General features: G+C 48.5%; 1 protein-coding gene across 2 annotated transcripts in view; it reads left to right on the forward strand.

The window, feature by feature from the left end:
• Window positions 1-321: 321 nt before the first annotated feature.
• Window positions 322-16,589, forward strand: part of TTC39B (tetratricopeptide repeat domain 39B) — a 112,650-nt gene continuing 96,382 nt past the window's right edge. Inside the window, exon 1 of one of the 2 annotated variants that reach the window (XM_040963497.1) lies at window positions 322-426. In XM_040963497.1, coding sequence (XP_040819431.1) covers window positions 385-426 — 42 coding nt within the window. In that variant the 5' untranslated portion in view covers window positions 322-384. The remainder of the gene's footprint in view (window positions 427-16,589) is intronic. The other variant, XM_040963498.1, reaches the window with a different exon arrangement.

Genomic DNA, 16,589 nt, shown 5'->3' on the forward strand with positions numbered 1-16,589 from the left:
CGAGGGAAACGGAGGACCACGTGGGCGCCCAAGTGGAGCGCCGCTGCGACCTTGGCCTGGTCGGCTGCGCCCTTCCGAGCCCAGGCGACCGGCACCCTTGAGGCTCACTCCCAGAGGACAGAAAAGCCCCAAAGAGCAGCCGTCTGCTAGGCGTCTCCGCCCCACGCAGAGGGAGCCTGGTTGGCTGCTCCGCGGTCGCAGCCTCGTGCAGGGGCGGAGCTGGAGGCGGGACGGCCGCCGGGCGTCCGCTCGGGAAGTGGGTGCTGCTGGGCTCGGGGGGCGGGGAGAGCACTGGCGGGCGGGTTCCTCCCTTAGCAAAGCTGCGCTGGCCCCAGAGTGGAGAAACTGTCGGCTTCTGGGCGACAGCCGCCGGAGGAGAGAAACATGGCGCTCGTAAGCAACCGAGCGGACCTGGAAGCCGACGAGGTAGTAACTGATGGGGAGCGCAGACACTGCCCCGGCGCCTGGGACGGGGACCCCGGGATATGGGCGGGGAGGAGCGGGGGTAGGAGCGAGCTCGCCCGGGGCGGCAGAGGTCCCGCCCCCTGACTCTGGGACGGGCGGGCTGGCGCGCCCAAGCAGGGACGGGGTTTTGAGTGGGCGACCCCAGCGCGGAAGGTGGGTGGGCTCGGAATGGATGGGAATCCGCGCCCGTCCAGCCGCGCGCTGGGTGCGCACCAGCGAGGGTGGAGGACCCGCAGCTCAGAGTCTCTCTGGGAGACGCGTGGACTGTGCAAAGTCCAAGCCTGCCGTCGGTTCTCGACCTGGGAACCTCACCTTTTGTGGAAGTTAACCTGGCGTTCGGCCGAAAGAGGGGGAACTGCTCGGGGAAGCGGGGACCAAGGGTGTGTGTGCAGCCCATCAGGAGGTGGGTTGTCTGGTCTCGTCCCCACGCCAAGCCCTCATTGCCGGTGACTGACTGAGGGTCGGCGCTTCTCGTGGGTTCCCCCCTTCTCCGCAGTCTCAGGCGCCACTGCTGCCTCCCGTGGCGGCGCGACGGACCTGTGGATTCACCAACTGCTCCTTTTCAGCACCGGGCGCACTCCGGAGCTGGAAGTGGAGGCCGAGGCCGGCAGCCCCAGCACCCACTGCTGCGGCGGCTGCTGCCATTTTAACCGGCTGGGATTTTACAAGTCGCCAGTCGGAAGGTTTTAGTTTCCAGTGATGCAATAGTGGAAGATCTGGAGAAGGCGGGTTAGTGCTAGGGAACCCCTGATGATGAATGCTGTGTGTCCCAAATAAAAACAACAAAAAGCGAACTGCAGTTCAGCCGGGCTCTCCGGCGTCTTCCTTACCTACGGCCTGCCCTGAGCGTTCAGGATCCGGAGACCGCAGATCCGTGGAGAACGTGTTGATATGCATCTGTATGTGGTTGAAAGTTTTCCACTACTCATACAGGCAAATGATGAAATAGCGTCTTTGTTGCTATTTTCATCCATGGAAACTTATTTATAGCTTTATGCTGTCTATATATGACCTGGAGCCAGTCTTTTTTTCTTCTGTCTTCCTGGTCTAGCTCTCTCTAATCAAGGTAGTAACACTTTCATAGCACTGGGACCATACTTTCGTTTCCTTCCTTAAGTCTTTACACCCTTCTGTGGTGGTATATTAAATGTCTGTGGTCCTTCCGCGCAGAGCCTTCTGCGTGATGGTCCCAGTCCCATATCCCAGCTGCTTCCCTATATGTAGTCATTTAGTTCAGCTGTTGCTAAGAATGGAAGAAGCAGAGTTGGCCATGAATGTGGAGAGATCGGTGTGAGTCTTGGTGGGCTTATCCAGAAGGATTTGCTGTGCCTAGAACTATACGACTGACTGTCTAGAGCTCAGCATGTTGTTGAGGAGGCAGGGTTCATGGTGAGTGCTGGCTTGTGCTGGCCAGGCTGACATGTGGCCCTGCTAGGTATGGCCGTTGCCAACAGGATGGTCCCATGGATGGAGACCTGTTAGCTAATGACCAGGGCTTAGCTTTGTGGTCATTATTAGAGTACCAGAGAGCCTGGTAGATACTTCTTAAGTAAAAATTTTTGAATGACTAATTGCTTAGTAAGTTCTCAGTTTTTCTTCTTCCTTTATCCACTCACTTCTTAGCAGACACATCTCTGATTCCTGCACATGAACAAGCTTTAGAGATCTTAGTCCACATGCAGTCTGCTCATGGGACACCGTATCTGTTGGCGTATGTTTTGTAGCATCTGTTGAACGTTGCTCCATGTTCAAACTTAAGAGAAGACACTGTTTTGGCTCTCTAGAGCTTTCAGTCCAGGCAGAGAAGAATGACACACACAAGTGCCATGGAGAGGCCCTGAAGGCCAGCTGAGCCAATGTGGAGAGAGTGCTGTAGACTGGTATGAAGAAGACCATATTCTTGGTCCTTTACTAGGTGTGTAGAATCCTTCCTTTCAGCTAGAAAACTTTTCATCCATTTCAGAGGAGTGTCATTGTCTTGGTGGTCACATCTGGAACTCTTGGCAAGTGGAAACGGACAAGGTAACATAGTTGGGAGAGCACCAGGCTACAAATGAGGAAAGCTGGACTCTGTGCTCTTTGCTCCGAAGTCATTCATTCATTGATGTGTGCATATATCTGATTACTTAGGCATGATGCCCCGTGCTAGCCTGGAGCTATAACAGTGAACCTGACAGTGACCTTGACTCAACAAGCTCCCAGCCTCTTGAGGGGTCCTTCAGCTTCCCCTGCTGAAGAAGCAGGGTGTGGAGGATTCCTAGGTATTCTTCCAGCTCTGAAACCTTGCTTTTGGTGGAAGAAATAAAGGGACTCCTTTTTGGGAAAGGACTGATAATATGGAAATCCTTTCTCTTTCCAAGTACCAAAAGAAATGGTAATCATAAAGAAGCTGTCATTCTCGGGGATTTTCTGTCCATTAGGCCCATGAAACCACAAGGATGAGTTGCTTCAGCAGTAAGACCCACCAGAGACGGTCTGATTGAGCATGTCTGTTTATTGTATTGCACGCACAAGCATATATAGACTAAGGAAAAGGAAGGCAAGGGGGCGCCTCCGAACAGTCCTCCCACCCAATAATGGCACTGTAATTGGCTAGAAGGCATGTCTATCTCTCTAGCTCCTCCAGTCATGTCCTAGGTCACGAACAACAAGGCTGGCAGGTAGGCTGTAGGTCACATATACCAGGTAGGCTGGCAGATAATGTGGCTGCAACTGACTTCTCAGAGTTGCTTATCAAGGAAGTTCTAGCACAGCTTGTCCAAGGACAGAGAAGAGAGGCTGGGATGTAACTCATCATTTTTACCTGCGTAGCCAGTAAACAGACCAGCTTGAGGTCTCAGCAGAAACCATTGTCGGGGGGCGGTAGGGGTCCCCCGGGACACAGTGTGCCATGTGCCTGTGACCTCCCACAGAGGCCAAGAGGCCAAGCAGGCAGCGATCCAGGGGCGATCTCCCATAGTCATGGTGGCAGTGGATGACTTTTTCTCTCCTTTTTAAAAAATGTATTTATTTTACTTGAAAATAAGTAGTAGGGAGAGAGAGAGAATATCTTCCATCTGCTGTTTTACTCCCTAAATGGCAAAAATGGCCAGAGTAGGGCCACTGCAGAGCTGGGAGCCAGGAACTTTTGGTTCAAGGACCCAAGGTTTGTACTGTCTTTTCCTGCCTTCCTTGCCATCAGCAGGGAGCTGGATTAAAAGTGGAGCAGCTGGGACTCCAATGAATGTCCATATGGGATGCCAGCACCACAGGTGGAAAACTAGCCCGTTACACCACTGTGCAGGCCCTAATCTTATTTCTTAGCATTAAAATCTCCAGTTGGATTTTTTGGGTGTGTCTTGGAGGGTATTCACAGAGAGTTCATGGAAGATATATTGAATGTATGTAAGGTCAGGACATTCTTGAAGTTATATTTTTGATTGGGCATTTCTACAGTCAATGGACTGCCATGAACGGTCTCTGTAGTTTTTTTGTGTGTGGTTTAGAATTTGAGATTTACATGAAAATAGTTTGTATTTCATTATCTAGTTCTTTTGATCAAGCTGCCTGAGAAGGGAAACTATTGACAAAGCCTGAATGAATATATAGCCCCTCGTTAAGGCACATATTATAGGGTACAAAAATTAAGTTCACTACAAACAATTTTTAAGAAAGTCATTTTTTCAATAGTCTTACTGTTTCTGGAAAAAGAATGTTTTGAAAAATTTGATTATGATGGTATTATGTAGTTAAAGTTGGTAATTTGTACATGTAACATTACAAGTAGTTTTTTAGTGAATATGATTGTTAGTAGCTTTGACATTTCTATTGTAACTTTAAAAATTTTTATCTAGTCATTTTGAAACAGACATATAGTGCTGTGGTATTAAAATTTCACAGAAGGATGCAAATTGGGGGGGGGGGAATCTAAAATTGCCCTTTGGGGGTAATAATGAAAAATATTTGGGAACATTGTATTGGGAGAAAGAAATGGCTTCTTTAACAGAGGCATTCATGGTCTACTTTTTGGTCCAGGATTTATTTATTTGAGAGGCAGAGAGAATGAAAGTTACAGAGCATTCCCATCATTGGTTTGTTCCCCGAATGCCTACAGCAGGTACAGTAGGCTAGGCCAAATTCAGGAGCTAGGAACTGAAGCTGCACCACCTTTTTTTTTTTTAAAGATTTATTTATTTATTGGAAAGGCAGATATTCAGATATACAGAGAGGAGAGACAGAGAGGAAGATCTTCCATCCGATGATTCACTCCCCAAGTGAGCGCAACGGCCGATGCTATGCCGATCCGAAGCCAGGAACCAGGAACTTCTTCCAGGTATCCCACTCAGGTGCAGGGTACCAAAGCTTTGGGCCATCCTCGACTGCTTTCCCGGGCCACAGGCAGGGAGCTGGAAGGGAAGCGGAGCTGCCGGGATTAGAACCGGCGCCCATATGGGATCCCGGACGTGCAAGGTGAGGACTTTAGGTGCTATGCCATGTCGCCGGGCCCTGCACTACCTTTTGGGAGGTAGGAAGTCAGGTCCTGTGTACTGCCTCTCTCCGGGGCTGTATTAGCAGGAAGCTGGAAGAAGGAGCTGGAGCTGGGGGTTGTACTGAGACATTCTTACCTGGGAAGCAGGCATTTTCACCAGCCTCTTAACTCTAGTTAAACACCTGCTCCCAAGGCCAGGTTTTAAAAGATCTAATTCTGATTTAGAACATTTTCCCACTGGAAGTTTAGATGACATACTTATAAACTGATTGCCATATTTCATTCATTGAGTTCTTCTTGATAGTAATGATTATTTGAAAGTATGAAAGAGAGCAAGTGAGAGAGAGAGAGATCATCCATTGTTTACTCCCACATGCTTGCCGCAGCCCAGACTGGGCCAGGCCAGAGCCTAAAACTCGGAAATAAATCCAGTTCTCCCACAACTACATGTGTCCTCACCTGCTGCTTACCAGGGTGTGTGTTCACGGGAAGCTGGACTTGTACGTATTGTCAGGACTCAAACCCAGGTAATCCATATGGGATATGGGCATAATTTGCCGTAATTTTTTTGAAATCAGAATCATTTCTTCTTTTCACTGTTGTGTATCTTTTGAGTGCCTCCAGTCTTTAGATACTGGAAAACTAGAGTAATTATTATTTCCTATCATTCTTTATTATAAGACACCTACGGAAACTTAAATTGAGTAGTATTTATGGAAAAATCATGGCATTGAAATAATTACAGAATTGAAAAGTTGAAACTTAATGGGGATAAAACAAGATAGTTAACTGTCCTTGAGAAGCACAGAAAGTCTAACCAAAGACAGCGAAGCAAATTACTGTTCTGTTTTGGGTCAGAGTAGGTGCCAGGTAGGAGGGCTGCATAATAGATCATGCAAAGCAGAGTGCTGGAAACAAATGCAGTGCTCTCAGCATTTTGCTATCACTGCAGGTGCACTGCAGGTTTGGCCACACTAGTTAGAGGCTAGCAAGAACTCCAAAGGAGAGATGTATTTGAGCTGGATTTTGAAGGATGAGCAGGATTGCGCTGGACAGAGTAAGCAGGATGAAGTGCATGGCATGGTGGAAGCTGGGATAGGCCTGAATGGAGACTGGAAAGTCTGGATCGGGTCATGAAATACAGTTTGGAACGTCACCCTAAGGAGCTTGGGCGGGATCTGCTTTGTGCCAGAGAGATACGATCAGCTTGCCTGTTTCAGGATAGATCTGCTGAAGTCAGTGCAATGAGATTGTGGAGTTGGCAGCTGGGAGGACAGCAGGCAGTCAGCTGGCTGTGGCAAGGCTGGGGAAGAACAGAGGCTGGGGGAAAAGGGGCTGAGTGGATGGAGCTCTTCAGTGAGAACAGGAAGGAGGACTCGGTTTAGTGGCCAGCGAGGGACAGAAGAAGGGAGGGATAGTCCTATGGTAATCCAGGTTTTCTGCATGGGTTGGTGGTGGGGATGTCACGTAATGGGCAGTGGGATTCAATCCCACCCTCCTTGAAGTGGGTGCAGAGGATGGGGAAGGGAGCAGGCCGATTGACTCCTGTGGCTCCCTGAGCATTTTCTTGATGAAGGAGCTTGAGCTATTTGTAGGTGAGGGCATGGATGGGACAGGTGTTTGTGCCTGGCTGGTGCAGGCTAGAGGAAGGAAGATGCAGCATTAGTTTATCATCTTATGGTCTTAGCCCCAGCTCAGGTTAACAGGCAACTTTATTGAACTGTTCAGTCTAGCATCCTTCTTAAAACCCCATCTATCTTTTGAATGGATGCCTACTTTCTACATGAAGCATACATTCATTGTCTCTCCGCTGCCCTGTATTCCAGCTCCTCTTTGCCTCCTTGCAAGCGGCCGGTGCAGCTGTGCTTCTGCAGACAGGTAGCTGTTGGCCTGCTTATCTCAAGTCCCTGACTGTGGGTTCTGTTACTCATTATCCACACTGTGAATCTGATATTGTCGACACTCGCAGGATCATGGGTTCTGTGTGGCCATCTGTGATACCTCCCCGCTCCCCAGTTTCCATTCCAGGTGCTCTTTCCCAAGCCACCTTGTGATCTGTTCTCAAAGACATCTCCAAGAGCACTGGCGAGACTTCCTCAGGTACTCTGAAAGTTTGTCTCACAGCTGTCTTCTCCTCTGGGGTCTGTGCCCTCTCCCCGCCCACCCCCCAGTGTGCCAAGTCCATTTACATCTGTTTACAGTATGGCTATGATGCCTCAGTGGTGAGGTCCTTGCTGGGAATTCAGGATGGGCCAGGCTGGCAGCTCCTGGTGTCATTTTGCGCTTCTATGTCAGGCTGTGGCTGTGGAGTGAATGCTTTTGTTGCTGTGATCTCTGGATGAATTCACTTGGTGTTATAGATTAGGATGCTAACATCTTCCCCTCTTAAAATATTTCAGTGAAATTGTTCTTTTTTTTTTTTTCTTTTTGTCTAATGATAGCTGGAGGTGGGGATTACTAAGCATTGTATAATGCACTGGGTGTTGTTCTGGAAATTGGAGAGGCAAAGACAGCACCTGCTTTGGGTTAGAGTCTGGTGGCTGCTGGAGGCGCCTATGCGTTGAGAGCCATGGAGGAGAGATGCTGGGACCACCTCTCTGTGTCCTGGAGAGGTGAGTAATCGGGGATGGTTTGCTGGAGGGGACCATGTCTTGAGTGGCAGTTAGCACTGCAGAAGAAGTGAGTGGTAATGAGAGAGCCCCCGGAGTGTGTTCCAGGGAAAGTAAGTAAGCAGGGTTAAGACATAGAGTTGGTGGGTCTTTGGGTGGTGGGAATATGGGAAACCAGGATGGAGGGGGCAGGCTGTTAGAGTTCTAGAGAAACTGGGGAAAATTGGGAGTGGAGCGACACCCTCCCACCCTGTGTTATGTTATCTGTAAGCTGAAAAACAAGGGAAGGCAGCAGCGGGGCGGCCTGAGGCCCTGGGGCAGGGGGCACTGGTGCATGTCCTGCAGTCTGAGTCAGAGCCTGCTGCTCGGATGTCCAAGGACAGGAGAGGAAGGATGTCCCTGCTGCAGAGGAGAGAGAGGGAGAGGGAATTCAATGTTCTTTTACATTTCTGTTCTATCTGGGCCCTTGGCCGACTGGACGGTACCTGCCCACAATGGGTGAGGCACATCTCTGTTACTCAGCTCACTGATTCATAGGCCAGTCACTCCTAGAAACACACTCTTGGGTCTTCCCAGATATAAGGCTTTAACAGTCAACATCCAGAATTAACCCCAGCAAGGGCAATGGTAGTGCGTTTCACAGCTTCAGCTGAGGAGCAGCGGGGAGGGCAGGGTTCAGGTGGCCGTTGCAGGTGTGCAAGTTGCTGGCTTGCCAGGAGGTAAGGCTAGTGCCACAGGAGCTGCATCTCTCATGTTTTTGATTGTTCAGTGGCCTTTTGACTCACTGCAGGCCCATTCTATACACGGGATAGCTCAATACGGGGTTAATGTGATGGGTAAGATAAGCTGTGACCCTCCTGGAGAATGTGGGTACCAGCATCTCTGTCTGGGCTGAAGGGCAGGAGAGTGCTCAGAGCCAATGTCGGCGGTCCCAGGCTCCAGGGAGAAGTGGAGAATAGGGTTCGCCTGAAGTTGGGGGCCCAGACATGTGGCTAGAAGGGGATGGCCTTCCACTTGCCGGGGCATCCTCTGACTTGGTTTCCAGGTCAAAGCCTTAAAGATGAGCTGTGTGATGGACTTAGAGAAAGTCCCTTAACCCTATTGGGCCTTGGTGTTTCTCAAAGGCAGCATGAAGAAGTTGAAACTGATGGTCTTTTCTATAAAGTGCCTTCTAGCTTTGACATCTGTCATTTAGGCAGTGTGTGAGCTGGACTTGGTGCGATGGGATGTCAGTGACACTGGCAAGACGGATCACCCTTCTTGCTCTGGGCAGATGGAGGAGTTGGGGGAGCAGGCTCACGCCTGGACAAAACATGCTGGGTGGTTAGGGCTGGGGAGCCGCAGTCTGTGTGTGCAGCTGGAATTCTGATATTCGTTGAACTTGTTACAGAGTGGGTCTCTTTTTTTTCCTGTTGTCATTTTTGACAGTGGGGGCAGGGGAACTTTTTCACCTTCCTATACTGGGGGAATGGTCTTCCTTGTGTCTGCGTCTTCTGATGAAGAAAGCAACGCTGATCCAGTGCCTTTAGTTTCGTTTTCTTCTGTCTTAATTCTGCTTGGAAAGTACAGATGAAAGCGATGAGTGTAAGCGGAAATGCAGCGGTCGAGCCGGGCAAGGACAGGCATGCTGAAGAATTCCACAGGCTGTGTCTCATGCCCTGGGTCCTCCCCTCTGCCAGACCCCAGGAACCTGAGCTGCTGTGCTGGTGTGGTCGGCTAGATGGGTGGGCGTGGCTCCTCTAGCAACCTCTTTCTCTCTGCCTCTTTCTCTTCCTCTTTCTCTCCTCCGCCTGCAGCTGCCTCAGGCGGCTGTGTGCAGAAGCCTAGGGTCCCTGGTCCTTTATCAACCGTGAACCCCCTTCTTTTCACTTAGAACTAAAGGAATCCCAGGTTCTCACATCACTTTCTGGGCCAATTGGGGCAGCATCTTTTTAAGATTTATTTTATTTATTGATTTATTTTTTATTGCAAAGTCAGGTATATAGAGAGGGGAGGAGAGACAAGAGAGGAAGATCTTCTGTGTGATGATTCATTCCCCAAGTGACCGCAGTGGCTGGAGCTGCAACAGTCGGAAGCCAGTAACCTACAGCCAGGAACTTCCTCCAGGTCTCCCACGCGGGTGCAGGTTCCCAAAGCTTTGGGCCATCCTTGACTGCTTTCCCAGGACACAAGCAGGGAGCTGTATGGGAAGTGGGGCTGCCGGGATTAGAACTGGCGCCCATATGGGATCCCAGTATGTTGAAGGTGAGGACTTTAGCCACTAGACTACTGCACTGGGCCCAGGGCAGCATCATTTTGAAAACAGATTTCTTTTGCAAGATACTTAGCATATAAGAGTATCCCAGGATGCTAGTTATATTTCCCCTGAGGTGTTGCTGCCCCTGGACCATATTTATAGATTTAGTGGAAGGATCTGCAGTTGGTGTATTCAGCTCAGTTGGTCCAAAGCCAGGAGCCTCTTTTGGGTGTTCCCTGTGGGTGCAGGGTTCCAAGGTTTGGGCTGTGCTCGACTGCTTTCCCAGGCCACAAGCAGGGAGCTGGATGGGAAGAGGGGAGCTGGGACATGAACCTGGTTGATGCAAGTTGAGGACTTTGGCCACTAGGCTACCATGCCATGCCCCTCCTTTTTTCCTCATTAAAAAAAAATAATATAAGATGAGCAAATTTGGTTCAGAGGCTGTAGGACTGAGGGGCTTGTGGCATTTTAATGAACACTAGTCTTGCTTATTAAAGACCAGGAAGCATTCCGTGCCACCAATGGCAACGGGAGGTAATCCTTTCTGTAATTTTCAGGAACAGACACTGGGTTTTGGGAATCGATTTAAAGCAGCATTGCTTAAATAAATAATAATTTTGAAAAAGCTTTGCATTGCTCAATCAAAAAAGGCCCTGCATTAAAAAAAAAAGCAACAGAAAATACCCCCCCCCCCCCCAGCTTGATTCTTGCTTGGTGTCCTCTTGAGTTTTCCTTCGCCTGCCACTCCATCTCAGCTGTCAGCTTGTTCCAGCTGAGTCTGCAGTGGGGCTCCACACCCTCTTCTTAATTATCATTGCCAGCTCCAACCCCACCTCCAACCCCACCTCTTGCTCTGTCCTGCTTCCTGTCTGCAATCCACTCTCCACTCTGCAGCCCCAGGGCTCTTTTTCCACACCCCAGTTACTTGTGGCTCTTCTGCACAAAGCTAACAAGTGTCTGTTCAAGTATTTAGAAGCAAGCTCTTGTTCTGTGTCAAACCTACATGGTCTGCCTTTTTTTTTTTTTTTTAACCTTCCTCTAACTTCGCCTCCTGTCCTTCTCCCCCACTGTTCGGGGCGCTGTAGCTACTCCAGCTGCTGTTGGATTTCCTGAACATTCCACACTGCTTCCCAGTTCAAGTGCTTGCTTTGGCCTGTAAGTTTCCTGGCCTGGCTGATTCGGCCACCGCACGGATCCTCAGCTTCCTGTAATTGCTGCGATGGTCAGGCTCCTAGTGAGACTCTCCTGTCTCATCTTCAAAGCAGCCTTGCTCTCTGCGCTGCTCAGCATCCGGTGTCATTTGCTCTAAGCTCTGATCACAATCTTTGTGATCTTGCTTGCTTATTTCCTTCTCGGCCATCTGTCTTGCTCTGTCAACGTTTTGGTTGCTGAAAACAGAAACTGCTCTAGGTAGGGTGAGAAAGGAATTTTTCCAAGAAGGAAGTAGGTGCTGACACAGTGTGCTGAGGGCTCAAGGAGTGGTGGGCGCAGCTGTGGTCTAGTACTGACTCTCAGTACCGTCCAGAATTGAGCCACCGAGAGGAGGTGCCAGGCTGCGGTGAGCTACTCTAGAGCTGAGTGCTTGCGGGCCTGTGCAGTAGCTGTAATCTAGAGGGGAAGTCCGAGGCAAGAGGTTACTGGTGCCACGGCCACTCCTACCCGGGAAGCCAGAAAGAGGACCCTGCAGAGGAGGTGCTGGGCCTCGGCTGCCGAGACAATCTCAGTTTCCTCATCCGTGCTGAACAGCTGTAGTCATAAAGGCGCAGGGCTGGAGGGGGCGACTTCAGCCCTGCTGGTGTACCTCAACAGGTATACCCCAACCCATCCCTAGCTTCCGTTTGCTTCCTCTCCAGCCACACATTTCTAAGAAGCTCCTGTCTGAATTTTACAGAAGGGCCCCAAGTTTCCCTTTTGACTCCTGAACTCTGTCCGGCTTACCTGTTCTGTTGCTTCTGGCTGTTTCTCTGCTATCTTACTTTTGGCAGTTCTGATTGTGTGCACATATTCGCTGACTCTTATTCATTCTCTGTCCCTTTCAGACAATGAAACGTGAGAGCTAGAATAATAGCTGATCCTGGACCATAGGCAGGTGCTGAAGAGGACAACATTGGGGTAGCTGAAAAAATTGAAATGTGGGCAGCAGTGTGAAGTAGTTTAATTTATGAGTGTTTATGTTGAGAATTTTCTGGGAAGCATACTGAAGTGTTAAGGGGTAACATGCCATAGCATTTGCAGTTTATTGTCAAATGTTCAGAAGCAAAAAATGCTGTTAGCTAGACTGCCCAGAGGAGCGGTAGGCAAAGAGAGGTTGGGTGAGAGGGCAGTGAAGATTATAAAGCAAGTAGGGCAAAGTGGCTGTGATAGGTGAAACTAGGTTAAGTGTCACACTTTACCTGCCTTTATCCTGGCATCTCCTTTCTAAGTTTGAAGTTATTTCTAAGTAAAAATTCACTGAAAGTGGTCGCCTACAGATTGTAATGTGTGTTCACTTTCGCTGGCTGTGAAAGGATCCGAGTTATAAAAGAGATTTAGTTTACAATGTCTTTCTGTGCATGAAGTTTCTTCTAGGTGTGTTGGATCTGCTTGTTTCTAAGTCCTACTTTTTTTTTTTAAATAAAGGCTTTGAAAAAATAGAGTTATTTATTTAAGTTGGGAAGTCAGATTTACAGAGAGGAGAGACAGAAAGACTTTCTGTCTGCTGCTTTACTCCCAAGTGGCCGCCATGGCCAGAGACGAGCTGATCAGATCCTAGGAGCCAGGAGCCTCTTCCAGGTTTTCCACATAAGTGGAAAAGGGCCTTGGACCGTCCTTGACTGCTTTACCAGGGCACAAGCAGGGAGTTGGTTGGGAAGTGGAGCAGCTGGGACACAAACCAGCTCCGCTATAGGATCCTGATTCATGCAAGGTGAGGACTAGGCTACTGTGCGGGGCCCAGATAAAGATTTATTTTATTAATTTGAAAGGCATAACTGTGGGAAAAGGGAGAGAGAAAGAGAAGGATCTTCCACTGTGGGCTCAGTGTCCAAATGTCCACAGTGGCCAGGGCTGATCCAGGCAAAGCCAAGAGCCTGGATCTCCAGGGTCTCCCATGTGGGTGGTGGTGGGCTCAAGTTTTTGGGTTATTATCTGCCGGTTTTCTAGGCATATTAGTGGAAAACTGGGCTGGAAGTGGAGCAGCCAGAATGTAAATCTGTGGTCCATGTGGGATATTTGTGTTGCAGGTGGCAGTTAACCCTTTATGCCACAGCTTCAGACACTCAACCTCTACTGTCTCGTTCAAATTGTTTAAGCGGGCCCGGTGCAGTGGCGCAGTGGTTAAGGTCCTCGCCTTGCACGCCCGGGATCCCATATGGGCGCTGGTTCTAATCCCGGCAGCCCCACTTCCCTTCCAGCTCCCTGCTTGTGGCCTGGGAAAGAGACCCGGAAGAGGCTCCTGGCTTCGGATCAGCATAGCATCGGCCTTTGCGCTCACTTGGGGAGTGAATCATCGGATGGAAGATCTTCCTCTCTGTCTCTCCTCTCTGTATATCCGCCTTTCCAATAAAAAAAATAATAAAAATAAATCTTAAAAAAAAGTATAACAAATTGTTTAAGCAGTTTACATTATACAATACCTCAAAATATCATCCAGAACCTAAAATGTGGCCTTTCCTGTTACTGTTTTCTCCCTTCAAAACGAACAAACAAACTAGCTTTGAATAGTTGTGATCTTCTAATCATATATATCACACACACCTGTTTGGGTTTCAGGAATTTCAATAGGATTTTCTATTACACATATTTCCTGGGACCAGGTATTTCATTTAATATTTCTTAATAGATCTTTTTATAGCTTTCTTTGTTTTCTATAAAGTGACAGAAAAGAATTAGGTACTATAACTGTAACACAATTTATTTAAGCTCTTCCCTGTAGAAGGTCATTTGTGTCCTTCCTGATGTTCCAAATCATGTATCTTAATAGAACATGCTTGGCGCCTGAGTACTTGATTTTGTGCAGGAGCCTAGATATGCGCTTGTGTGTTCACGTGTGAGATATGTGCATTTACTTTTTTTTAATAGATGATGCGTGACTATTAACCGCATGCACTCACTCACCAGCACCTCCGCTAACTGTGTATTTTTGCCAGTCTTACAATTTTTTTTTTTTGCTAATATGTGGAAATGACAACACTGTATTTTACTTCTATATTTGAAAGATGGACTTAGAGCGAGGGAAAGGCAGAGAAAGTGAAGTCTTTCATCTGCTGGTTTATCCGCTGGGTCAGGCCCAACCCAGGAGCTGGGATCTTCCTGTAGGTCTCTCCCGTGGGTGCAGGAGCCCCAGGACTTGGCCCATCCTCAGCTGTTTTTCCAGGACATTTACAGAGAGCTGGATTGGAAGTGGAGCAGCCAGGATGTGAGCTGGAGCCCATACAGGATGTGATTGGTGTAACACCTCATTGTTAAGTACACTTCCAAATTGCTTTTTAAAGATTTATTTATTTTTATTTGAGAGGCAGATATATACAGAGAAGGAGAAACAGATTTTTTTCCCTCTGGTGGTTCAATCCCCAGATGTCCTCAGTACCAGAACTGAGCCATCCATAGCCAGGAGTCAGGAGCAGGAGCTTCTTCTTGCTTTCCCACGAGGTTTCAGGAACCCGAGGACTTGAGCCATCTTCCATTGCTTTTCCAGGTTATATGCAGGGAGCTTGATTGGAGCTGGAGCTTTTGGGACATGAACTGGCACCCATATGGGTTGCTGGTGCCATAGGAGGAGGATTAGCCAGTTGAGCCATCATACCAGCTCCTATACTTCCAAATTTGTTAGCTTGGTCCCACCTTTATCTGTTAGGCTTTTTTTTTTCCTATTAAATAAAAGATTTGTTTATTTAATTGAAAGGCAGTTGTACAAGGAAAGGAAGAGAGAGATACGTTCAATCCATTGATTCACCCCCAAATAGCCAGAGTAGCTGGCTGGGCCAGGCTGAAGCCTGGAGCTGGGACTCTGGGTCTCGTATGTGGTGGCAGGTGCACAAGCACCTGTGCCATCTTCAGCTACTTTTCCAGGTGCACCGGAAGGAAGCTGGATTAGAAGTAGAGTGGCAGGAACTGAAACGGCCACACAGATGAGATGCCAGCCACTCGGGCAGTGGCTTACCCTGCTGTCCTACAATGCCAGCTCCCTTGTTACACTTTTTGATTACGTTTCATATTGGCTTGTAAGAGTTTCTTTAGACATTATTTTAGAGATTTTTCACAGCTGTTTCTCACTCCATCCTCAAAGTTCCTCACGAGGTACAGGAAAGGGTGTGTAGGTCATCCATGTGTATGATGCCAGGCAAGCAGTGTATGGGGGTTCAGGTATTAAATGTTTCTGATTTTGTAGACACATGGATCTCAGTTGCAACTACCCATCTCTGGTTTTAATAGGAAAGCAACCTTAAACAAAAAGTACATGATTGAATGTGATTGTGTTTTTATAAAATGTAATTTGTAAAGACAGGCAAGTAGGCAGGGTTTGGCCTACAGGGTAACTGATCTCTGGCGAGGTCAAGACACTCGCCAGGGGTGACAGTACTGGATTCTTTCTCGTTTCTTCCTTTGCCAACACAGACTTGCCTTAAAGAAATACACAGTAAACAATCTGGATTCTGGGACCTGCGCTGAGCCATAGCAGATAAAGCCAAGACCTGTGTCGCCCAGCATCTCTTATGGGTGCTGGTTCAAGTCCCAGCTGCTCCACTTCTGGTCAGGCTCCCTGCTGATGTGCCTAAGTGTTTGGGCCTCTGCACCCATATGAGAGTCCTGGAGGGGGCGCCTGGCTGCAGATCCACTCAGCTCTGGCTCTTGTGTCTATTTGGGGGTGGGGGATGAGCTGGCAGACGCAACATCTTTCTTGATCTGTCTTTCCGTCTTTTCTCTCTCTGTAACTATCTTTCAAATAAATAAATCTTTTTTTTTTTTTTAAAGATTTATTTTATTTTTATTGGAAAGGCGGATATACAGAGAGGAGAGACAGAGAGGAAGATCTTCCATCCGATGATTCACTCCCCAAGTGAGCGCAACGGCCGATGCTATGCCGATCCAAAGCCAGGAGCCTCTTCTGGGTCTCCCACACGGGTGCAGGGTCCCAAAGCCTTGGGCCGTCCTCGACTGCTCTCCCGGGCCACAAGCAGGGAGCTGGATGGGAAGAGGGGCCACCGGGATTAGAACCGGCGCCCATATGGGATCCCGGGCGTGCAAGGTGAGGACCTTAACCACTGCGTCACCGCGCCGGGCCCAAATAAATAAATCTTAAACTCTTTAAATTTAACATCTTTTGTTTAATACTTAGCTATAGTTCCAATTGAAATCCTAAAATGTTAACTGTAATGCCCTATATTCTCAAATTGTTTCTCTATTTATCTCTGTTTAGCTCTTGCATTTTATTTTTATTTTTAAAGGTTTTAATTATTTGCAAGACAAAGTAATAGAAAAGCAGAGAATGAGACCCCCCATTTGCTGCTTCACTCCCCAAAATGGCTGCAATGCCTGGAGCTGAGCCAGGCTGGAGCCGGGGACCCACATTGGTCTGCCATGGGAGTGTGCAGCTGAGCCAGGCCGGAGTAGGGACCCACATTGGTCTGCCATGGGAATGGCAGGGGCCCAAGTGCTTGGGCCATCTTCTGTTGCCTTCCTGGATGCATTAATAGGGAGCTAGATATGAAACAGAACAACTGGGACTTGAACTGTTGCTCATGTGGGATGCTGGTGTCACAGGTGGCAGTTCAACACATGGTGCCACAACCCTGGCTCAGTGTAATGTGTGTCTTTTAAAGTTGCATTTATT

This window comes from Ochotona curzoniae, unplaced genomic scaffold (genome assembly GCF_017591425.1).
Source record: "Ochotona curzoniae isolate NIBS_2020 unplaced genomic scaffold, NIBS_Ocur_1.0 scaffold_3208, whole genome shotgun sequence".
In the NCBI taxonomy this organism is placed as follows: Eukaryota; Metazoa; Chordata; class Mammalia; order Lagomorpha; family Ochotonidae; genus Ochotona; species Ochotona curzoniae.